At 29.9% G+C, this 27,049-nt stretch overlaps 1 protein-coding gene across 1 annotated transcript in view; it reads right to left on the bottom strand.

Moving 5' to 3' along the window:
• LOC119687570 (neuronal acetylcholine receptor subunit alpha-7-like) overlaps positions 1-22,993 on the bottom strand; it is a 67,401-nt gene extending 44,408 nt beyond the window's left edge. Inside the window, exons 1-3 of the mRNA XM_038101920.1 lie at positions 22,694-22,993; positions 20,709-20,784; positions 2,919-3,113 (exon numbers count right to left, since the gene is read on the bottom strand). Of these exons, the coding sequence (XP_037957848.1) occupies positions 2,919-3,113; positions 20,709-20,784; positions 22,694-22,972 (550 nt within the window). The 5' untranslated portion in view covers positions 22,973-22,993. The remainder of the gene's footprint in view (positions 1-2,918; positions 3,114-20,708; positions 20,785-22,693) is intronic.
• Between the last annotated feature and the right edge of the window lie 4,056 nt (positions 22,994-27,049).

Here is a 27,049-nt window from a genome sequence, read left to right as displayed (position 1 = left end):
TCTTAAGAGATTGAATATAACATAATTCTTTAACAATAAGTCCACAATAATATGTATGGCGAAGGTTTACAAAACGATCCGTTCTGCACAACTTTAGTATAAACTAATTTTTGCAAGGATACAAATATTTCGCTAAAGTAAACCTTTCAAAAGTACCTCACTACAGTGTTTTTTAAAGCCACAAACAAAAAACAAAAGTATCTCAAGATAAAGTGATACTGCAAATCATAAGTTTTACTTGAGCGTATATAGTAAGCCCTAATAGGTAGCTACATTTTTTTCAGGAAATAAACAGAATGTTGCCGATATTAATTAAGCTTTTAAATATTATTAAAAATTAATTAATAAAATTAACCTATTTCATAACGCAGGCAAAATAGTATGTTACGTTTCAAAAAATAAATTTCAAAGTACTTAATAAAAGCATTTAAATGGTTCATAACAGCATTATAGTGATATAATGATAAAAATTTTTTATATAAGTATGGAGTAAGTTATTTTAGGGTGTTGCTTCAGTGCAGTGCTGTACTTGGTTGATACACATAACTTGGTTTGCTTTGTTTTTGTTATTATATTACATATCTCTACTAGGTCAAGATAAATTGATGATTCTTAATTCAACTTACTAAGAAATGCAGCTCAATTTTCTATAGTTTTGGAATTATTCGTATTTATATTAAAGTAATTTAGTGCTGTTTAGTGACTGTTCAAGTAAAGATGAATAGTTCAGCAACTGATTTATTTAGTTAACATTTGTATAATGTAGTTTGGATCCCACTGTATGTTGATCCAAAGAATATTTAAAATTCCAAAATAAATACAAATAAATGAAAATTCTCTGTGCATACTTTATTTTAAGACCAATAAATAAGGGATATGCACATCATTACATGATTTAATGTATGATATTTTAAAACGCCACAAACTCTGCTTTAATTTCGTAACCCAGAAAAGTGGATGCTCTCATATTCCTTGCTGTCCAAATACATCATTTTATGATTTAGTGATGTTTGTATATTTGTGATATGCATTAGCTTGTTTGCTCAATGCTGCAACTCAATTTTCTTTATTGAAATTACACAATTTGATGAATTTTGAAAATGGAAAACTTAAACACATATATGAGAACTCGACTCTAAATAAGCAATTCAAAATGTTATAAAAAAATCCATAATGCATTAAATTTAAATTTGTGTGGTATACTTTGTGAGATACTTAAACATAAGAGATTAAAGTTATAATACTAAAAATACACTTATTTTTGTTAAAAGAAAATTTTTATTGAAGTTATTTTAAATAATTAATATTGGCAGTGAACTCAAAGTGTATTGTCGGAACTTTTGAAGATGACACGGTAATAATGGCGACAGGTCCAAAAAACAAGGTGTCTACCACCAAGCTACAAATCGCTCTTCAAGAAATTGAAGAATGGGCAAATAAATGGAAATTGACAGTAAAAAGTTCAAAATCTAACCACTTAGACTTCACTTACAAAAGAGATAATCAAATTCTATTATTTCTAAATAGCGTTAAAATTCCAGTGGCTAATTTTGCAAAATATTTGGGTGTAAGCCTAGATGCCAAGCTGCAATGAAAATAATTAACTAAGCTAAATATTAGATATAAAAAGTTAATTTGGCTTATTGGAAGGAGATCTAAAGTATCTCAGCAAATTAAACTTATGATCTACCAACAAGTCTTCAAGCCAGTACGGTTCTATAGTGTTCAAATTTGGGGTTGTGCAAAAAAAAATTTAATAGATATGATACAAAGGTTCCAAAACAAAGCACTCAGAGATGCAGTTAACGCTCCGTGGTAGGTGCGAAATGCTGATCTACTTCTCGACCTTGAAATACCTACTCTCAACCAAGAAATATAGAAGACTGCTACAACACATTATGACAGGCTGAGTCAACAATTAAATAGGACTATGTCGCTTTAAACCAAATTACCTTTTGAGGTGCTTTAACCAGCAGGGAGATGACTAGCTAAGATCTATGTATTCACCTTAGATAAGTAACATTACTAGTATTATTAATTAAAAAACCTTTTGTTAGGCAATATGACTAATTGTTGTTAATTTATACTCTACACTTTGTTTAAATAACATAGAAAAAAATTTATATTTAATATATGTATAAAAAATTGGGTAGTATAACACTGTAACTGTAACTGATGATTCTTGTGGTATAGCACAATATAGATCTTATTATATGCATATATGTCAACATATGGCAATTGAGGTCCTTAAATAGTTCCTTTTTAACTTTTTATTGCAATAATTCTCTATTGTTATTAACATTTAGCGAGCACTACAATTTTACAATCCAAATATGGGTTAGATTGAATACATTAGTTGTTAATGAACTGGGTCCACTTTTATGTATACTTATTACTTGTAGTAGGCACAGGGGCAAATATAATAAGTCGAGTTTGTTCGAACCGTAGAACAAGAACGGTATGAAACACTGCTCGGATATATATTAGCGCCTTAGCATGAAATTGATATAACTCAACGAATTAACATCCAGCGGCTGCACTGGTTTGACTTGGTCATGTCGTGAGAAAGGAGGAAGATTCTTCAGCAAAAAACGTATTTCGTAAAGATAGTTCGTGTCTCCGGTGGTGTGTTCGAGTTGATGGAGCCCTACCCGGACTTGATGTACGAGAATGAAGAAAGCGTGCATGCAGCAGAGCGTCAGGCCAAAACCCGATAACGGGTTATTATAGCCAAATAAGTAAGTGAGTAAGATTTATATAAGTTAGTTGCTTGAAATCGTGGAGACTAGTTTTCATAATCCTGGGTTGAAGTCCTTTTTCTTTACATTTATTATTTTTAGAAGTGGTGATAATGTATATTAAATATCTTAATAATTTCTAATAGTAAAATATCTTTAAAATTTAAAAAATACACTTACCCAATGACAATTTTTCTCCCGAATCCGGTGGTAGTGTGAAGCCTAATAATGCCATCGATGCAATCAATACGCACGGAATAATCAAATTAAAAAAATAATACAATGTCCGTCGTCTTATGATGATAGCGAAGGTGATATCAATGTAAGGCTCGGGGCAGCAATTATAATAAATTTCATTACGTTTACCAGGAACACCTGCAGGCGATACATTTCATATGTGAAACACAAAGGATTTCGATTAGTTTCCAATTGAAAGGAATTTATTAATTTATTTAAGTATCTTTGTTGACTTATAAATTTACATATTTACACATATATATTTGTTTGTAGAAAAAACTATGTAAGTTAAATTATATGCTCTGTTTCATTATTATATATGTTAATATTTATATGCAAATATAGGTAGAGAGTATACGAGTATGTATTTGCTTTGCAGATACATATAAAGCAGAGTATGTAAAGTATCTAAGTCTTTGCATATAACATTGCATTTATATGATTTATGTAAAACTTAAAATTAATAATAAAAATATTTTATTGTAAGAAAAAGTTATGAGTAAGTAAAAAACTATTTATTCAGTATAAATACCACATAAGCCTTTAATATTGTTGTATTGTTATATAGTAAATTAAAAATAAAGTATCAAAAAATATATTATATTATATGCATATATGAAGAGCTGAAATTATATATATAAAGCATATGATAGAAGTATAAAGAGCAATATAGTAGAGAATAGCATAGCAATAGTAGTCTTTAAAATAGTTTGAAAATAGTTTAAAGTGCATGTTATAGATAAAAATATGATTTGTAGTAAATTTTGTAACTATGGTATGTGTTTTGTATCTTAATCTCTAGGGTATGTCAGGTATATACGAGTACAATGCTAAAAGGAATAAGTTTAAATGTTTGTATGAAAAGTGCGCGGTTTGTGTGAAAAGTGCGGAATTATAAATTTAATGTACTATAATTTTATGAAAAAAAAAATATACATTCTTTTTAAGTTTCAAACCATAGAAATAAGTTAAAAAATGAAAAAAAGTGCTCAATTTTATAGACTCATATGATACTTATCAAATACAAGTCCTCTTTATATAAAATAGATCAATTTGGCAAGAGTTTTGTTACTCCAAGCAATAGAAAAATTATACTGAAAACCTCTTTTAAAAATATTATCACTATCAAAAGTACAACAAATTACTTAAAAGCATAACTTCATCGAAAAGCTCACGTCAGACATTGTTTTTTGTTTATATAAAAACGTTTAATTAATTTCTTAATATGCTTATATACCAGTGGGTGTGAAAATTATTTTAATTTCTATTAATTTTTATTGAGTTAGGTTAGGTTAAGAAGGCGTGAGCTAACAATTATCAGCACATCTACTCAGAGACATATATTACCCATTGTGATGCCCACAAAGATTTTGCCGGGAGAGGCAAAATTATTTTCCAATTTTTATTAATTTTTATATATTTTCGATCTCTTTGTGCGCTAAAGATCATCACTGAAAATCTATCACCTATAAATAAAATAATTTTTATAAATATTTGAGATATGATTTCTAAATATATTTATTATCATGCAAAGATATATCCGTGCAAAACTAAATTTTGTTAATATTGATAAATTTTGGATACTCAGTTCTAAAATCAGTGCTCAATAAGAAAGTACTTAAAATCTTCAAGTTCCCAGCGATAAGATCCACTTTTACCTTAATGGTTTTGTAAATAGACGAACTTCAATAATGCAAGAAAGCAATAGACAGACTAATCTGAATTAGTCGATCAGATTATAATATAAAGAAAATTTATGGCAACCTTATAAAGCACCAAATAACCGAGGTACTTAGATTTCTACGTTATATACGTATACTCAAAAAATATTGACGAATTGTTGAAATTCAGTTCCAAAATCAGTACTTAATAAGTAGAGAGTTTCAGTTCTTAGTGACGAGTCCTGCTTTTAGCACAGTGGTTTTGTATATAAGCAAGTTTGTCACATTTGAAGATTTGACAAAAAAGTTGGATATCAAAAAATTTTGATTTTTCCTTAAAATTGTTCGTGTTTTTTCGTATGCAATCGGATTTTTATCGTTTGACAAAATGCATGATTTTCATTCATTTGAAGGGTTTGAAGCGAAAATATCGTTTGCATGCATGATTTTGTAATATATTTGCTGTTTTTTTTTAAAGTCAACTGTTTTAATGTGTAATAGCAAACGATGACAAAAAAGTTTGACAAAAAATTTTGATGTGTAATACGCGCTTAATAACAATATTGGAATTTTTGAAAAAAAAGTTTGATGTAAATCAAATCATTTTGATTTTTTCTTAAAATTACTTGTGTTTTTTCATAAACAAACAGATTTCTGTCGACGCATATACAAAATTTCATTCATTTTAAGTGATGGAAGCGAAAACATTGTTTAAATGCATGCATGATTTTATTTTATAGTATATTTGTTGTGTTTTTTGCTGGGACATGTTCAAAATAATGTTAACTGTAAAATAAAATAAAATGTAAAATACGCGCTTAATAGCACGCGATGACAAAAAAGTTTGACAGAAAAATTTGACAGAAAAGTTTGACAGAAAAATGTCATGTGTACTACACTTTTTATTAGAAATATGCTTTGTCCATCTGTCTCGACTGTTGTTAAAATGTAGTTATCATTTTAAATAGAAATTTAAGCAACCTTTTACTGGTATGTTTTTTTTCTTAATATTTCATTTATTTTTTTTGAAGTAATTTTAAGCTTTCTTGTTTTCTAGTGACCTGTAGATTTCAAAGCACTGGCTTTGTTGGGATGTTATTATTTTTTTTTTGTATCAAATCTCATACCTAATCCATTATTTATTCTAATATGACTGAAGTTTATTTTATTTTAATTAATTTAATTTTGTGAATTCTAATTAAAACAATTTTGTAGAAAAAAGTTCAATATTGTTCATCACATTGTCAAATCGCATATCAAAAAATTTTCCAAATTAATATTGAATGAATTCATTATTATTTAAGCTGGATTTCAACAAATTCAGCAATTATAATTGAAATTATTGATGATTCATTTAGGCTTTTAAACGTAGAATATTATGTTTCTCATAGAACTTGTTGCTGTGTAATTGTTGAGCTAAATGCAATAAATGAAACTAATTAAAAATTCAGTGTATTTAAAATTAATTTACTCATATTAATTTTGCATTGTTTTTGACAATTTTGCAGGACTACACTTTAAAACTGAAGATTGCTATTGAAGTGTATGCATAAATAAGTGAAGTTTCAATGTAATTTAATGAAAAATTGAATGATCCGGTGCAGTCGTTGTGTGTCAGTATCAAATTGTTGCGAACTAATGAATTCCGACATATATGAGTGTTTGCCAATGCCGCTTCCAATACCAATACCAATAGCCATTCTAACGCCAATAACTATTCCTGAACTTACAAAACAAATCCATATACACACGATTTCGCATCCTAACTGAAAATTGAAAATTTATACGAATATTCAATTATAACACTGCAAACCGTTGAAACATTGAATTTTCATTTGCATTGAAAAGTGTGTTTTTGAGCGGTTATTTTTTTTAATATTTTTTTTTCCTTTATATTTTAACATCCTTTTCATCCTTCAACATCCTTTTCATCTATTTTTTTTTGCTGGCATTTGCGAAAATACGTTTTTGCGTATAAATTTATACTGCACTTCTGCGTGTTGGTCGCGGTGGCATTAGTTTGCTGCCCAAATTAAATTCGCATATTAATAAACGCCCAACATATTTCCGAATAATTTTCTATTTTGCCGTATTTCCGCCTCCTGAACTACACTCATATATCACATATCTAAATATCTGTTAGTGTACGTTTAAGCATATATAGATATATATCATACAAACATATATTTTATACAAACATATATTTCATACAGACATATATCGTGTACAGATGTACGCTATATATATGAATAGATATAGTAGAGAAATATATATTGAAGAGAAATTATTCTGTCGGAAGGGTAATGACGTGGGAGCTACTAGCACTTGTGTTGCATGCACTTACATATCAGAAGACAAATTACATTCAACAAAGTTAAAGCCTTGAATTCGCATATTATCCGCACGTATAAGTAACGTCAGTTGTGCAAAAATACGAGTATAACCATAAGCGAAATAGCACCGGCAAGAATAAAAAAAAAATTATTTTTTTAAATAAAATGATTTTAATATTACATATATTTTTATTTGTATACGCCAGACCATATGAGACTCTGCCGGATAACTTAAGTACTACGGACGGACAGACAATTATATGAATGTCTCACTCTACTAGCCTCTGCAACATAGTTCACATACTATATGTACATATATACATGCCTGAAGTTTGCTATAGGAACACTTTCAAAAGAAAATCATGAGACAAATCAACGATTGAAATATATCTAAAATTCAAATACTCAGACATTGATATTAAAGTGATTTATGCATGTGCCAAACAGTTGAGATCCAGTGAATACAAACGGTAAAAAACGCACGGTGCCGCGTTACTGTCGCTTGAGCGGTGAAAGAGATATGCAACATGGAACAGTGATGCACCGTTTAAGCGACTACTTCCGCAGATTTGTGCATTAAATAAAATTTATAATATATAAATATAACAAATATCTATATAATATCCTTCTTTCTCAATCCTATGCTCTTGACACAGCTTGGTGGCGTATTAGAAATGTACATTTTTTGTTTCAGTGCGCAGTGTGTATCATTTCATTTAGCGTTTTTCCAAGAAGAGGTTGTAATTGATCCACCCAACATGTAGGCGACCGTCCTCGTCGTCTGCTTCCGCTTACTTTTCCTTCTCTAACCAGTTGTTTCAGAGTTCCTGATCGTCTTGCTACATTAAATATGAGTTGAAAGTCATTTTCGTAAGCTTGGTCTTTACATTTAATTCTTTGAGTATAGAGACGTTAATTCGGTGGGCAGTCCATGGAATTCTTCACACTATTCTATAGATATACAGTCATCTTCAGTCTTCACAATCTTCTGTTAGTCCAATATTTTTATGATTCAAGTTTCGGCTACATAGGTAACGATAGGAAACAATAAGACGTTTACAAGACGTAGCTTTGAAGATTTTATTATAGTTCTATCTTCTCATATTTTTATAAGTTTTTTATTGCAGATCTTGTCATTCTCATACGACAGTTAATTTTTTCACCGCCAGTATCAGTTATGAGGGATTTCAAGTAGTTAAATTTATCTACTTTTTAGAAGTCTGCACCTGTCGTTACATTTGGCTATTTGTTCTTTTGCCTTTCAACTATCATAATTTTTGTTTTGGAAGTGTTGACTAGAGATCCATAGTGCTGACTTATGAATGTCAATTTCTGCATCAGTAAGATGAGCTCACTTTCATTGGATCCCAAATTGAGTGTGTAGTGTGCATAACGCAAGTTATTAATTTTTCTTCCTTCTATAGATATACCTCCAATCCAATTTTCAAGTACTAGTCTCATAATGAATGTAGCCTGCCTAGTGCCAGCTTCAGCTTTGAACATATTAGATGTTTTTTGGTTCACGCTAATTTTCGCTTCATTTTTATCGTAAAGGCGTCTTATCATATTGATCAGGTGATTTAGTACTCCCCTAAAATCGGAATCGAGCGCTTTAGTGTTAAATGTTATGTGCTATTCATAGTCAGTTTGCAAGAAGCTAAAGAATTACCTACATTTTTTGACATTAAAGTCCTGCGCCTATTTCGACTTGAGATTAACATATATTCGTGAGATTAATATATTCTATCTAAAGAGTATTCTAAATTTATAATTTGTATAACGCAAGGTATCATAGGTTTTGCTAAAGAATTTAACAAATATAATCAATCGACTAATCCTTGGTTTTACATGACATGAACACACTATGTGAAAGATGTTTCCAGTTGCATATAATTTTAAAAACATCACAAAATAATTCCAGGGAAAATGTTGTTATAATGTTATGATGAAGTGATCAACCAGACCTCTAACCAGATATATACTTGAGAAGGGATAACTAATGAAAGTTTCTCATACTGGATTATGCTGTATCGACTATACTTTTGTTCACTATTCAATTATGCCATAATGCATTAATAATGAACTTATATATATGTACAAATAATTCTTCATTTCATACTTCTAGCTAAAATATTTTTATTTTTAACTAAACACATCTAATATTTTTTGCCAGAAATTAAAAAAAGATTAAACACATTCTAAGATTAACAGTTTCTAAACTAATATTATGTTTAGACAGCCAAATTTCCTTAATTTCGTGAAAACTAAATTAAGCTAATTTCGAAAGTGTTCATACTGCCCCAAATTATTTAAAAAAAATTTCCCTTTTTTATTATCTCAACTTTATCTCTCGCTTAAAATTATCTTACGCTTAGTTGCATTCGAAATGTCCCTTAATTTCAGTCTACGTTTCTACGAAATTAATCTTAATTAATTAAGCGAAATTTTCTTAACTTCGTTCTAATCTCAAAACTTAATTTTGTATGGAAAAAATAACTTAATTTCACTAAAACGAAGATGAAATTAAGAGTTTTGCGAAAACAATGTTATTAAATCGAAAATGCTTGTATAAAAACCTAAGATGTAATATAATTAAAAAACCTCAAAATCTTACTACTCATTTTAGTAAACCCATTCTATCGAAATTTGTTCCATATACCTACTGCTGCGACCGGAAGCCAAGTTCTAATCCTACTGAGCACATATTTCATATCGTGATAACAGCGAATAGGCGTAACAAATTTTCGAACTGCATTTAATGAAAGATTTGCTTTTTCGTTTATTATTGTTGTTTGCAAAGATTTTCTGCTTATTTTCCATATTTTATATATAAAGCAAATCAAGTACAAAGAGGGAAAAAAATAGAATCCGAAGTGTTTTTGAAAATCAGTACAAAATCGTAGCAACGTTATTATTTATTGCAAGTATTCCGTGGAAACAATGGCAACGTGGAACACTTAGTCGCAGTCACTCGCCATTTCGCAAAAGGCGAAGACGACGGAGCTCTGCTAGAAAATCCAAATAAACAAATTGAAACTAAAAACAAAGCAAAACAAAGCAAAAGAAAACAAAACAAAGCAAAATAAAATAAAATAAAATAAAAGAAAGCAAAACAAAACTAAATTACTTTGTCATTTGCATAAACTTTATACGAAGTACGGAGTACTGCTGAAAGCAAGTGAATTGCAGGAATACCAGAACATTGTACATTTTTGTTTGGCGAATAAAAAATGTTCGAAATAAACAGAAATCGAAGGAAAAAATGAATGGATGAAAAAAAAAAGACTATGGCATAGGAAGAAAGAACAATGAAAAACAATGCAAATACCTCACCAAACAGAAAATCGTATTCTGTATACTTAGAGCATTTTTCTGTTATTTTATTTTTTTTTCTTTTTTTTTTTTTTTTTTTTTTTTTTTTTTTTTTTTCTGACTTAATATTTTGCTTTGTTTTATATTTCGAACGATTGTCGAATACTCGTTGGTATATAAAAGAAAACATTGGGAATGAATAACAATAAACAAAGTCAAAATAAAGGAAAATCTTTGAACTCTTAACTTTACCGCCTCCGTAGCTGTTTACGTTTATGGAAATAGTTTATTGCATACAATCAGGCGCAGTGGCAATGCGATTATGACAGCGTTTACGTTTACGTTTACGTATTTTGTTTTGCTTAACTTTTACGTTTACGTTTGTCATTTACGACTTACGTATTTTAAGTGCGAAACTTTCGCATTCGTATTTGGTTTTTGCATAAGTATTTTGTCTTTTAATTTGTTAATTGAATTTACGTGATGTGCGTGAATATAGAACCTTGAGTTTTAATCAAAAAGCAAAATAAAAAAAATCGATGATTTAGTATTATGGACATTGCTTATTGGTGTCTGCAGTTTGGCTTTCTTCAGAGAGTAGAATCTGATTTAAATTTAATTATAATTGCATGTCCATACTATCCAAGTTTAATCCAAGTTTCTAATGTATTGATAGAATCTCTAGTATGTTGCTTGACTTCCTTCAGAGAGTAGAATCTGATTTAAATTTAACTATAATTTTATGTATATACTATGAGTTTGATCCAAGTTTCTAGAATCTCTAGTATGTAGTTGGGCTTTCATGTCATAAGAATAATAGTAAAAATAACTGGCCTTAGGGCTGATCTAGTTCATTTATCAATAATTCAAATTGAGCACTCTTAAATATAACTATAATATATAGAATAATTAAGAAAATAATAAAAATGGTAGTATAGTATATTATGCATAATAATAAAAATTTGTGAATATTCATAAAAATGTATTAGGGGGTATTCACGATCTCGCGTAACGAGTTCGGTAATCGAGTAACATAGCAACAATGTTAGGTGCCAACAAAATACTTTTCGAGCATATATAAAATAGATCTGTTCTGCGAGCTGCTCGTAGTAACTTTGAGTAACACTGTGTATACATAAGTGCGCTCCATCAGCAAATTTTCGAGTAATTGAGAGCATCTGAGAGAGCGTAACATCCCTGTTCAAATTTAAAAATGCTACACAGACTTTACTCATACATTTTGTTTCGAGTAAAATTTGTGTGATGTGTAAATCAGCTGTTATGGTTTGAATATTAATGTTTGTATTGTTTATTTGCGAGGCATTGGTGTTCTCACCAGGCTTTACATAAAGCTGTTCCAATCTGTGTAAAGAGCGTAATTTGCTACTTTATTTGGGTTACGTTCTCAGTTTGTACTCTACTTGTGTTTTACTTGAGTTTTACTACGAGTAGCTCGTGGAACAGACCTAATATATGTTAATCGTTATTCAAGATCGTGATTAACTTTATTATATTTATAGTATTGTTTGTGTTGAAATGATTATCATATATGTATTTATTGCTCTATGAGCAAAATAAGCAAAATAAATTTTTGTTAAATATTTTAATGGTAATTGCATTTTATTTATGGATTATTTATTTAGTAAAGAAAAACTTTTCGAATTATTTTTAAAAAAAATAGCTACTTTATACATCACATAGTTAATATATAGAATATTAATAAAATTTCTGTATGTATGTGGCTGTAGATAATATATGCATGTCATTCATAAACTATTATTAAGGCAGTAAAATATATTTTCGCTTCGTTCAAAAATTCTTTCGATGCATTTTAATTTAAATTTATTTATGTAAAAAGCCTGCCACAGTATTCAATGACAGTTTCGTAAGCAAATGTGAAAATTATTTAAAAAAATTTTATTTACATTAGAAATTTAAATTGAAAATTTCAAAATGCATTTTCTTACCTTTAAGCTTACATAAAATTTTATGCAAACCAAACAAAATTTCTTTTATTTGTTTTGAAACAAGAAAGTTGATATTTTTGCATATTTATTATTAATAAAGTCTTAAGTGAAAATTCTAAATAATTAAAAATAAAAATAAATTATTAAAAAAATAATTAAAAAAATTAAAAAAAATTAAGAAAAATTAAAAAAAATTAAAAAAATTTTAAGCAAAAATATGACTTTCTTGTTGGCATTAATTTACAAAGCGAAACATTTACGCGGCTATTTCGGACTTGAAAAGTTATAGCGCCCATTTTTATTTTTCTTTACTATTTAATTTTTTTTCTATTTTTTTTTTGTTTATTTAATAATTATTTTTATTGGTGTAGTTTAATTTTTTTTTATACATATATATATAAATATATATATTATATGTACATAAGTGTATCAAATGTTATGTTAACAGCGATTTTTTTGTGGGAGGTGAGAACACTGGATAAGCTGTGTAGTTACATTTCGATTTAGTAGTAATAGTAGTAGTAGTAGTAATAGTAGTAGTAATAGTAGTATTAGTAGTAATAATAGTAGTATTAGTAGTAAAATTACAGCGAAGTGGTGGTATTAACAGCAGATATAATAGTATTATAATAGTAGAAACAGTTGTTATACATAGTAGTGATTATTAGTGGAAGAAGTAAGGGCACAATGATAACATTTATGACAGCAAAAGCTTATGTGTTGGTGATGAAAACACAAAACTTATCATAGTTGGTGATTATATTTTAGACACATAATTAATATTTATTTATTTATTGATTTTTGAACAATATACAGATGTGTATGTATGTATTTATGTATGTATGATTTATCATTCAATAATTTCCATATACTATGGTATATGTTTCTTTTGTTAAAGTATATTTTTAATTAATTAATGCATTTTTCATCCATCCAGAACTAATAAATACTGTTGGTAGGAATATGATTTTTTAACTAATTTAAAGTGGTAGTAGTATTTGTTGTAGTATTATTAAGAGTGATGCTATATATTATCTATGTTGAAGCTAGTTGAGTCAGTGCACTTGAGCACTTTTACTCTCTATTAACTGCGAGGTTTCCTCAAAACCACTCTCTACGTCTTGATTGGATTATTGTTATTCATTTCATTAGACTAAGCCATAAGTGACCGCAGATCTGCATACCTTCCCGAGGAGCTCATATATATACAGACAATCTTTTTGATAATAAACACAAAGCATATTATGCAGAAAATCATATCGCAGTTGTCAATTATCTACCTTTATTACTATTTTGGAACGTTTTTTTTTTAACTAAATTTAAAAGATGATTACTTTTTTGATTACTTAAGATATACTTATACATTTTCTCCTAAAAGTCGCAAATATTAACATTTATTAATAAACAACACTGTTTTGACTGGCTTGTCGAGGCAAAATTTTCTCAAATTTGACGTGACCATGACTCTCTGTGTACACTGGTTCTGATATTACCTACAATGTTTTATTAGTAATAGTAGTAGTAGTTGTAGTCATAGTTATCGTAGTGGTGATAGCTGGAAAACTGTTCCTCTTTATTGAAATATAAAATTATTGGCACTAAGTTATATAATATTACTTGGAATTATACAGAAAAAAATCTGATGAATTAATAACAAAACAAAGACACTAACATTAGTCGACATACGTGTATTAACAAGAATATTGGATATAGATATTTAAATAAGAACATAACTAAAGAAAAAATAAGGGCCCAAATAATATAATTAATAATAAGTAAAATGAATAAAAAGAAGAAATTAATATAAATCGCTTTATTAATATACATACATATATAATATAGTATATGTATATATATATATATATATATGACCTCAAGACTGGTGCAAAACTATCCTATAAGTTGAGATATATATATACATAAACTTCGCATCAGGTGATCTCAAGACTGGTGCAAGACTATCCTGATAAGCTCAATCTGCTTGGCGAATCAAATCAGTTGCTGATTCTCTGTGTACCTGGACAAATTGACAAGTCATGGAAAGGAGCACCCATACCATTGATTGGGCCGGAACCTTTCTGTGGACATAGTATGCTCCTTTCTGTCATAATAATAAAGGAGAACCAGATTGAAAAGGGTTACTGTAATAATATGTCAGCGTTAACACAATCCAAATCACTTATTGGTACCTATAACAATAAGAGATAACAGAATTGTATGAACTTATCAATAGAAAAACTTGGATTCATCACAGGAATTCATCACAAAGAGCACTGTAAAACAAAATACCATCTTACAGGACTGGGTATACATATGGATGCAAAATAGATCTATTATGGATACAATTTTTTTCGTTTTTTAATGATCAATGAGTCATCTTTCGATGATAAAGCTGTTGGTAAGAAACACTACAGTAAAAAAAATCTGTGTGTAAAACAATTTCCATATTGACTCATATATGACTCAATTTTTAAAGGAGTCATAAAATGAGATCCATAAATTGGAGCTTCGTTAAAATCATTAAAACTGTTTGATGGGAACTACACTTAGCTTTTACAGTTTAGCTTTAACTTACTACTAAAGTACATGGTTTTCATTGCCGTCTGCTAATACTATAATGATATTTTCGTTCCAAGTTTATTACCTATTGATCAGAATATCTATGCTTTCATGTAACAATATTTAAGAGAGTAGTTTTTTCTTAAATATCTGATCTCAGCGATTTATACATTGCCTTTGTTTTGACTCTAATCGGAATTGTGAGAGGATTTGAAATTTTTTTTTTATTTATCTCATTGATACTAATAATGATTTGGCAATCCCAAGGGACAGGTTTGATTGTGTTGACACTTAGCCAGAGACAGTTTTTAGTTCGAGGTTTCTCACATAGGGATTGTTACTAAGACTGAAAGTAGGGTGGTCTTCTGTTCTTCACTTATCTATCTTTATTGTTATTTTAATTAGATATGAAAAGTTGAATTGTACAGTACTTAACTTTAACAAAAAATTTTTTTCTTTACATTAGCATTTGAGATAATTTTTATAATCTAACTAGCTGACCCGGCGAACGTTGTTTCCCCTTGCAATTAATTTTCCTGGCGTTCGTTGCGTTGCTCTTGACTTTCATTAGCACATGTGATTGTATCCTGGTTTCTTACATCTTCATTGTTTTCTGCCGATCTATTTAACCGACGGTTCTGGAGTAATTGTGAATTCCGAGTCCGTCGACCAATATTTCCTCCTCGTCCACGAAGACGTGGCATTGTTTTTTGTACGATATTTATGTCTTTATATATATAATTTTTCTTTTTTGTGTGTTGAATTTTTGAATTCGCTGGATTTACCAGGAATACCACCACATAACTTAAGATTAAAAATTGGCTCATCTATAATTATGCTGCGGAATTTAAATGCACTTAAGCTATGCAACGGCAGTTTTACGATTCATTTTAGAGTTTTTGAAGTTTTTAAACAAATCAAAGTAAGCATGAATAAATTTTAAATTTCTAATATAAATGTATATGGATACCAAAAAATAAAAAATTGATTAAAAAGACATTATCCAGTGGGCCAAATTGTGAATCTAAACCTTCCTTGAATCCACTTGAACACACACAAAAAATTTCATCAAAATCGGTTTAGCCGTTTAGGAGGAGTTCACTGTCAACACACGTACAGAAGAATTATATATATAAGATATAGAAACAAAATTTTAAAGTATTTTTAAAAATAATATTCAAAGATGTAGTATATATTTATAGATTAAGAAATAATATATTTTGCATATTTGTTTCTGCGGGTAGGAAAATATAAAAAAAACGTTGGCTTTTTATGCAAAATAAATAAGTTATAATAGAAGCTATATATACCTATATAAGCTTATAGTGTGGATAAACCCCATATAAGCTGAAGCGGGGATATGCACACCTGAAGTTTATTGGCTTCAGAATTTTATGCACTCTATTTTATTTTTATTTTTTAATATCTACTTATATATTTTTAAAATTAATTTCTTCTGCTCAGTGTGGCTCAAAACTAAATATGCATAACAAAAGCTCAGTCTTTAAACTTCAATGCATCTTAGCGAACCTCATACTAAATTTTTTTTGTGATCCTTATAATATATATCAAGTGCACTTTTTTTTTTTGGTTTCGAGCTTGTATTTTTCTGCAGCTTTTGCCTTCTTGGGCGAATACGTGTCTTGAGCATTAAATATACTGAAATGTTGAACAAAATTATGTTCCTGCGGGATTTATATGCAGTTTTTTTTCTCTATGCTAGTGGAAAACCTTAAAACATAAAAATATATGGCAACTGAAACTCATATAGTTCGACTTTAACGATATTCCTGATTCAGTTTATGCGCTTCATACAGTTTTGAATTTTATTTTTTTTTTAAATGTATTTTTTATATATATATATATATATTTTTTTTTTTTGCAAACATTCATGGAGTCCTGTGCATGTGAAATTTACACCAAATGTACTTAACACTCAGCGCCAAGGATACGTCGAAAGTAACGTCGTGCAAAACCGCAGCGACAGCCTGATTTATGCTCACATTATTTGCGATTTCGCTCCTGTTCTACATTTCATTTTTATTTTTATACTTTTTACATATATTTTTTACACTTTCAGTTATTATATATATATATATATATATTTTTTTTTTTAATGCGTATAAAATGGTCTAAGGTACTTAAGCGCCGAAAATGGCAAAAATAGTCCATATTTCACGTTATGGTTAAAAATCGCACTCATGGATTATGGCCAAGTGTCGGTTTGTAGATACATTCGGTATATGTGTGGCCATTTTGTTAAATAAACTTATTTACTTTGTATGGTTAAAAGGTTGTACTAAGTTCAAAAGACATCGTACTGGCCCCACTGGAACGTTCAATTCTATTTCAATGGGAAAAAGGCCAAAACTCAAAATTCGTGCTCATAACTTTAATGGTAGTTGTGACCACTTTTTATAAATTAATAAAGAAATGCTATAAGTTTAGATATTTATTCAAAAGTATTGTAATAAAATTACATTAAAAAAAAAATAATTGAATTTTTCAATAATAATAAAATAATACATATAGGTTTTTCAGGCGAAGAACTGATAATTAAGTAGCCAACTCAAACCAATGATCTGGACAAGTCGTCTAGCTGCTTCTTCCTTTGTAGTTCAACTTTTGATTTATTTTCTACTTAATAAATAAGTAATCTGTCAACTCATGCTACCTCTTCACTCTGCAGTTTGAGATTATTTCAAATATCTGAATAGCATTTCTTAATCATTATATCCATCGGTCTGCTGCAGAAACGGTGACACTAGTAACGGAAAAGTACTTTGCTCATCGTGAATAATGGTATTTACCTTATCATTTAGCATAAAAATTTGATCAAACTCGCTGTAGATTTCGCAGTGACTGGGTTTAATATATATCGATTGAAAAGTATGGAATATACTTATAGAATGGAGTATGGAATATAAAATATACAACATTCTGCAGAATGTGTACGAGAACTAATGAATATCCCCCGCAATTGTTGTTATGTAGATTTGGCCTATTTAGTGACGAACATGAACACCGTAAAGCATTGGTCTAAGTACCAAGTATCACGAGTACCAAAGTGGGAGAAAGCAAACTATAATTTTGTTGTGTGTTGCGAGAGCTTTTAACGAGTAAACTAGAATAACGAAAAATATAGCCTATTTCTTAAATAGGCTGTACATAAATGTACAAAGTCCACAAACCAAATATGTGTTCTATACATGCTTTGTTTAATACACTGTATTGGATGATATTGTCCGGACTGGAATGATGAACATTGCCCAGACATGAAAAAAATATATATCAAAAGAACTCATAGAATATATCAGGTGTTGTTTTTAATATGTGGTCTATGCACGCTTTGTTTAATACAGTCTGATGAACGACCGTAGGGATTGGAACAATGAACATTGCCAAAACATGAAAACCATATATCAAAGGAACTCATCAAATATATCAGCTGTTGTATAATAATTGATAAAGATATCTAATGTTTTCAATTCGAATCGAAAATGTAACGTCGGAGTGTGACTTCAAATTTATAATAACACATTGAAGGTGTACGTAAAATTAAAACAATATTGACTAGTGACTACATTTCAAACACCCTGACGATGAACGCAAAATTTTAATTGCACAATTCACAGGGGTTTGATAAATTCGACTTAAATATTAATATGTCTAATATTGAGCCATTTCCGAATTAGTACATCTAGGCACTCTTACTCTTTGATAGCTGCGGAGTTTAAGCAGACGTCCACCCATCTCACTGACTAATTTGTGTGTTCCTCATAAGCATTGTGATTATACAATAATTGATCTAAGTTCTGCGTACTGCCCCGTGCGGTTAGTGATCACTCTGAAATATTAATATGTGAGCACCATTGTATAAGGCTATTAGGATATTAGGGATCATCAGGTGTTAACCTAAAAAAGTTATATTTCTTATTAAACATAAGTGACTTTTGATTATTTCCAAAATTAAAAATTGTGCTAATTACAACAATTAAGCACTAACTTATAGGAAGTAAAACATTTCATTATGTTGTGTAGTTGTTGCATTTCTAAACACTCTTGAAGTGTTCGCTCTGAATACCCAAATTTAAGTACACTCGTGCTGCTCTGTCAATTCGATGCTCGAAGATTTTTAAGCATTAACATAGATATTTCTTAAGTGTTTTATTTACTGAATCAACTTCTTAAATTACTATGACCTGGCATCATTACTAATCTGTTAGGTCTATATGTAGATTTATTGTTGAAGTGCGTAGCATAGCTCGAGCATTTCTAAACACACTTGAAGTAGTCGCTCTGAATACCTAAAGACAACATAGATGTTTCTTAAGTGTTATATTTACTGAATTATCTTCTTAAATTACTCTGATCTAGCATCATTACTAATCTGTAAGGTCTATGTGTGGGTTTGGTCAATCACGTTTAGTTATTTACATTTCGTCGTTTTCTCTAGGAAATAGGATATAAAGTTAATTTGTTGTTAGAGTATAATGTCTTCTGAATACTTGAAGGGTTTGAGCTACATAACCAAAATCAAGTACACTCAAAATCAAGCCCTTGCAGTTCGATGCTCGAATACTCTAAAGCACTAATCTAAAGCACATATTTTAAGTGTTGTGTTTATATAAAAAATTTCTTAAAGCATTCTTATTTGGTATAATTTCTAATCTGTTAGGTCTATGATGTGTGGTCTTTGTCAGCCATATTTACCTACTTAAATTTTGTTTTATCTACAAAAGCTCGTTAGTATTTGAAATTTTTTTGCATAAAAATGAACTTTGTTTGAACTCTCTACAAAGTCTTAAGTTCTTTTTAGTCAAATGTAACTATAAGCCAATGTTAAGGAAAAAAAAATACTAAACATACTTTATGGTAAAAAATCTGGAAAACCGTGTGCGTTGTCTATCTGCATGTGTAAATCTTCTCAAATTGAACTTTTCCTATCTTCAAATAAACGAAAAACTTTTTATGTTGCTCCTAACATAAAACTAAACTTAATGCATAACAGTTTGTGCGGGAATGGCAGGGAAGGGAAGAGGGACAGGTATGGAAGGGAAGAGAAGTACGATCGGGCTGTAGTGCTACCTTTTTCATTACTTCCTGCGTGTATTTCCTTAATTTAAGTGCACGGATACCAACACACGTACTTGTTGAACTGCAAACACAAAACACTAACTTTTCTATAAAACTACGAAAATACTTCTCTATGAAAACTACCTACCAGAAAAAAAAAACAAAAAAAAATAAAACTTAAACTATTTGAAACACACAACAAAGTAATAGATACATATGTGAGGAGTATCTATAGAGTCGTGTCGTACATACATACATACACTTATATATTGTTCGTTTTTCGGTTACTGGTTTTTGGTTTTTGTTTTTTATTTTTTACTTTTAAGTTAACGAAAAAAATGTCAAATGTTGAAAAAGTGCGCCGGAAACGTGAATGGCTTTAAAAACGCAGTTACTTCCGTTTCCGCTTCTATTTTGTTTATAATTTTTAGATATTTTTTGTTGATAATTTTTATTTTGTTTCTGAAGTTGTCAAGTCATTTGCAACCTTTGATAATTTGTTAATTTTTGTCTTGTTTTCGTTTAATGGCAAAAAATTGTTTGCAATTTAATATAATTTGTCGCATTTTTCTATTTTTTATTTCTCTATTTTTGTGTTTTTCTATTTTTGTATTTTTCTATTTTTGTATTTTTCTATTTTTGTATTTTTCTACTTTAATATTTTTCCACTTTTCAATTTTAACATTTTTTTCTGTTATTTTGGTTTTATTATATCTTTTACATTTTGTTTTTATATATAATCTGTTGTTATTTATTTTGCTTTCTATTGCTATGATTAACATCTCTTAGCAAACGTAGCAGATTTACTACTAATTGCGTACTCACCCAGTAGTTCCCACTCGCCGTTGAGCACGTAACTGCTGATATCACCGCCAGTTTCATCTTGTAATTGCAAATCCAGCTGTCGAAAGGTTCGAGTTATAATCTTTTTCTTTAAACTTGCTTTCAATCAAATAAACAATGAAGATTAAGAAATGATACACAATAAAATATAATCAACAAAAAATAAAAAAAAAATATTTACAATAAAAAAACATAAACAAAGAATAAAAAAAATTATATATATACACATATATATATTTATAAAGTTTAACTAATCTGCATAAATCTTTCTATTTTAAGTTATGTTTTTTAAGAAATGTAGAAAAAGAAAATATTTTTCTGAATATACTGCGTCAATATAATCTATTGTGTGGATTCCACAGATACTGAGGCATATATTGGGATCGAAAACAATGAAAAGCCATATATGCTAGCAAAAAAAAAGGAAAATTCGTGACTTGTTGATGTAGAACCCTTTTGAGGCGTAAAGATGATAATAAATATACATATACTTATAAAGTTTTACTAATCTCAATAAATTTTATTTTCTGGGTCAATATAATCTATTGTATGGGATTCAACAGACACCGAAGCATATATTGGGATCGAAAACAATCAAATATATGCTAGCATATATATGCTAGGAAAAAAGAAGAGCAAAGTTCATTACTTGTTGATCCAGAACCCTAATGATTCATAGTAAAGTTTAATATTTTTTACTCAATAAAAGAGAAGAAGTAGAAAAACAAAAAAGTTTCTACTGAGAAAATTTACTAGAATTATAACATTTCAAAGCATTTATAGGGAGTTACTAACCTAGGTAGTAACAAGAGATGGTAGCTGCAGACGTTGTTACGAAGAAGAGAAAATAGTAGAACACATTCTGTCTTACTGTGATAGTCCCGCCAGACTCAGACTTAGGTACTTATCAACAGCTTATACACTTATGACGGACTTAGGCAACATCTCTCCAAAGGACATAATGCCGTTTTTAACTACTAATAACGTTTATGGAACTAAAGTGGGTTTGTCACAATAATCCTTGAAGAATACAGTAACGTGGTCACAAGTTCCTAACCCGTTTAAAATCTAATCTAATTTAATTTAATCCAGGGAGTTACTATTTAAGTCTATGTAAGAAATATTTGAATTTTACAAGAAATTCTTTAGAATATATAACTCTGCTATTGATACCGTCACATGAGGGGCACGAAGGTAATGAAAGGACGGATATTCTGATCAAAAAGGGAACAGAAACACATTTCGTAGGCCCGCAACCCTACTGCGGAAAAGGAAACATAACTGACTTCTGGAGAGCCCAAGAAGGCATGAGTCAAAATGGCTCATTATCCCTGAAAATGTAAAGGCTGAAGCTATTCTAAACTTAAGCAAATCAGCCCATTTCGTTCACATTGTTTTAGATATAATGGTGCACTGATATTCTTAGACTGACATTACGACTGTTTAGAGGTAATTAAGAAGTAATAATCGTAATGCATATTACATTATCTCGCTAAGGTATTATATTATATGCGTACTAAGAACAGTCCGTTGTTTCGAATGATGTTTCTAATTTTTCCAAGCAAGAAGTCAATTCGTTAATTAATGACATAATGAAAGGAAATACCTTTTGTGACGTGTACATATACATAATATTCACATGGTACGTGAAAGCTGTATCATAAATATGAAGGATTTTGGACCTAAGGATAAGTTCGTTTTAACTACTTAAGTTTTTTATCTGAATTTCATAGCTCTCAATCAATTGTTCTAATCAGTAGACATATATTTTGAATATAAAATAATCAATGGATTTAATAACATATAAAATATTTAAAAATAATATAAAAAATCAATAAATTTAATAGAGAAAATTAAGTTCTTTATAAGAAAAAAAAAACTTATTTCTGGTTTTGACTCCCTTCTCGTACCGCTTCGTTACATTGTTATTTATTTTTATTATTAAAGGGATTTTTTTTCTTTCAAACCTGAAATCCATCATAAGTCCAGCTGCCAAATTTCATTTCGCAGCGTTGATCATCGAAAGGAAACCACGTAATGTCGATTTTGCATGTTGACTTGAAAATGCCCGGCGGCACATACAGGCACGAACCATTATTGCGTACGACTACATTCGTTTGATATGTGCCATCGAAACCTTCATCGGCGCTATTGTACATAAGCACATCCGGTTTCCATATCCGATGCGGCGGTATACGTAAATCTTTTACACCGCCATAATCGGAAGTATTCCAACGTAGATTCATATCGTTCCATTCCTGTACAAGGAAGAGGGTGAAAAAAAATTATTAAAATTTTTATACGTAGAAAAAAAGTACTATTGTATTAATAATAAAAATCTATACGAAACTGCACGTACATTCAAAAAGTATACAACCTTAAACCGAGATGAGAATATTAAAATTTTTGAGTTAATAAAATAGGAGTTATTATAATGTGCATACACACTACAGGCTAAAAAATACCAAGGTTGACATATGGATGGTGGCGCTATAAAAAAACATATCTCTTTTAAAAGTGATTAACTTAAAATAATTATATTTAAAGTTTGACTACCATTTGACGTTTAGTTTAGAGGATACAAGGGTTTTAGTGGACCCATATACTCAACGCCGTTAAGGATATTTCTGGGGAACTGGGATAGAAATATCCCTGGATAGACTACGGAACAAAAGACCGAGAATGCCTGTGAGCAAACTTGATTAGAGATGTGACATTAAATAAACCGAAGGTCAACCAACTGATGGGTAGTAGCAAAAACAGAAGTCCAACAGAATTTTTTGTTATTTTAATTTAGTACTGTTCGAAATCCCTCTATTTTTTTTAACTTTACAATGTTGATTAGAAATTTTTTTTCTATATATTTAAGCAGTTAATCTGGGAATATTTATTTTTTTATGATCTTCACACTCCAAACTACAGATTCCTTACAGAAATGGTCTAAAGTTCTATATGTATATTCTATAGGGTGGCTGACGAAAATTGCAATAAAGTAAGATGTTCTATTTTGTTTATTTTTGTTACATTTAATGAAAGATAAGTATGAATTAATTTTTTCTGGTTCAGTATGGCCATCCCTAGCATGAATTGTGGACTTCAAACAGCCAATATTGCAAACTGTCCGCAAATGGCTCTGCGATATTTTAGCCCATTCTCGGCCTAGCGCTTGCTTTATATGTCAACTCTACTTTTAAAAATACCTCAAACCAAGAAATCTAAAGGGTTTGTATTAGGTGAACACGGTGGCCACTGTGTTGATGAAATAAAGCACGAAACGTTGTTTTTCAGTCATTCTTGGTTGACACTAAAATAATTTCCCGATAGATTTAGGTATTTATATTTACCACACAATGGATGAACTCTATCGTAGAACGATCATTGGCTGTTATGGTTGCCCATACCGTCACCAACGGTGGCGCCTGCTTTCTGTTGGTCATTCGTATGTTTAAATATTCAGCTAATCTCTCATTTTACTTGTTTCGATCATTTTACTTGTTTATGTACTGCTGAAGTACGAAAGGTGACTTATTAGAAAAAAAACCAAATTCGGCAACCCATCACATTCAGCCAAACGAACCAATACTTTGACACTTTCGACTCTAACTCTTTTCTGTTCATCGGTGAGATTATGTACTTTCTTCAAATTCAATGGCTTTAGAATTAAAAAGAATAGAAATAAACAGGATACCGGCTCCTAACAAAGCGGAGCATCGCAATCATAGTTGATCTCTTGTGCTGCTACAGACTACTACTGTTCGTATTCGGTTTCATGAAGTATCTGGAGAATCCGATTGATCGAATTTCAATAAAATCTCCAGAGTTGAAAATGAAATGGATTTTTTTGAAAACCCGGAGTCTTTAAATTATTATTCGCAGTGAACTTATACGGAGATTTCGTGAGCAAAAGTTAGAGGGAGAGCACAAAATGCAAACACAAATAAACATAAATTGCTTTGTATGATTTTGTGTGTTTTTGGTATTTTTTGCATAAAATTAATTAATTGTCTAATTGTCAAATTAATTAATTTTGAGCTTTCTGTCATTATTGTTGTTTCAGCTAGATCGGTGCAAAATTTGTTGCAATTTCCATCAGCCACCCTATATATTTCTCCAGAGAGAGCATATCAATAATGATAGGCAACTGGGTCAATGTATCAATAATGTTAGAGTTCCTGCAATGAAACTACTGCTATGTGAGTGAATAGAAAGGAGAAAATTAAAACTTGTTAAGTAAAAACGTTGAAAGCGTTAGATGGCACTTATGCGTTCCCTGCTTCCTTGCGAAAAAAGATCGGAAGAGAGTCTGGAAACAACAAACGCATATACAACAGTAACAGTTTAGAAGATTGAGCAAATAATGAAAGTTAACTCGTTTAATGTGAGGTTGATACTCATTTAAATATAGTTTAATATGACACTTTATGTGCAGTGAAATATGTTTTATATATGATGACTTTCTTACTTTAGCAAATGGTGATTCTTTCGAAAAATAATCGGATTCGTATATTTCAAAAAAACTTCAGATTGTACAATATTTTGCAAAAAATTTAATAAAATCTATTCATATGTTTTATTTAAAAAAATATGATACATGCCATCTTTATGCCAATAAAAAATTAACACAATTAATACTTTTTTGGGTGCGAAATTAATTCAATAAAAATAAATTTTGTATCATTCGCAATTTAAAAATTTTAATTTCTTTTATTGTTTCATTTTTAAAGTTTTAATTTTTATTGCTCTCTCTTCATTGTGCAAATATAAATGCAAATAAATAGAATGTTTCAATAAAGATGAGAAAAATGTAAGCGGTTAAAAAATTGAGAGCACCCAACAAAAACGCTTAACAAAACCCGGTCTCACAAAAGGATGCCGCCACAAATCGAATTTAAAACAATCGAAAAGCAAAAAAGTTTAAAAATTTTTTATAAAAAATCAAAATAATTTATGTTTACCAACAAAACCAATAACCAACTATCGTTGCAGCAACAACAGCAGCAGCAGCAGCAACAGCAACAATAACACCAGCAATATTGCAAGCAACAACAATGAAAAAAAACTGTATAAAATGCTGCAAATTGAAACGGAAATGTGCATCCTTGTATTGTATCCTTTTATTTTAGTCATATGGGCAGCGATGCACACTTGCTCACAAATTAGCCCAACTATCAAAAAAGGATCCTTAATTCTATAGCGGAAGAAGTTGCAGAATATGTGCGAAGTCCGCAAAAAACTGCAAAAATCGCATTGCAGATTTCACTGATAATTGCCCGCGTAATTAGTTGATTAAAAGCAGAATTACCCGTTGCATGTAATGGATAATTATATTTGAAAGTCCTTAAAAAATCCAAAAAAAAAAGACTACCTAAAAGCTCATGAATAGGAATTGAAACTACGAAATTATTATGACTGTCTCAAGATCTCACAGCTGTAGTTAGAGTTTTAAGCGATAAACCTGGGTTTCGAACAGCTACAAGATATGATTGGTTGGTTGCTGTGGCAGGTCAGCAGGTATCTTTCCCATATATTATAACCTGGACACTGCCCATTCAAAATCAACAAATTTGGTTAAATCAAGTATCAAGAATATCAAAAAATCAAGATTTAGTTCAATTCTTCATCTATCTTGCATTCATCGTATAGGACAAACTTATTTCTCCTAACAATAATTAGTGATTTACTGCCATATTTGTCGCAAGATTCCTTAAGATAAAAAAGGACAAAAACCAAATACCGTTGAATCGTTGAACCGTTGAATTTAGTTAGTTTATAATAAAGATAGTTCATTTAATAGATCCTTCGTTTCTACAGAAGAACAGTCTGAGAAACCATCAAAAAAGTAATACTCTAAAAAAAAAACATAAATACATGCTGGTTAAATTACAGTCAAAACTCTTTATATAGCGAAGTCGTTGTTGTCGGCAAAAAACTTTGTTATAGAGAGGAATTCGCTATAGAGAGGTTCGTTATAGAGAGATTCGCTATGGAGAGGTTCAAATATATGAAAATCGCTGTGTCTTCCACGGTTGCCACTTATGGTACTTTAGTACCAAAATTGGTACTTTTTTTTACGTTTGGTACTCATGTTCAAAAAATGGTACATTTTTGACGACCCAACTTTATTGTGGATGTTTCAAATAAATTTTTTTTATAAATGCAACTTTGCACTATTTTATATTTTGGTCATTTATAACACTATGAAAAACACAGAACAAAAAAAAAATGGACCTTTTTTTACAGAAATGGTACCTTTTTAAACCAATTTTGGTACAGGAAAAAATTTTCAAGTGGCAACCGTGGTGTCTTCAACAAAACTTCGTTAT

This window comes from Teleopsis dalmanni, chromosome X, assembly GCF_002237135.1.
Source record: "Teleopsis dalmanni isolate 2A chromosome X, ASM223713v2, whole genome shotgun sequence".
NCBI lineage: Eukaryota > Metazoa > Arthropoda > Insecta > Diptera > Diopsidae > Teleopsis > Teleopsis dalmanni.
The sequence above is the reverse complement of the archived record's forward strand: the minus strand, read 5'-3'. Positions and strand labels throughout refer to the sequence as shown.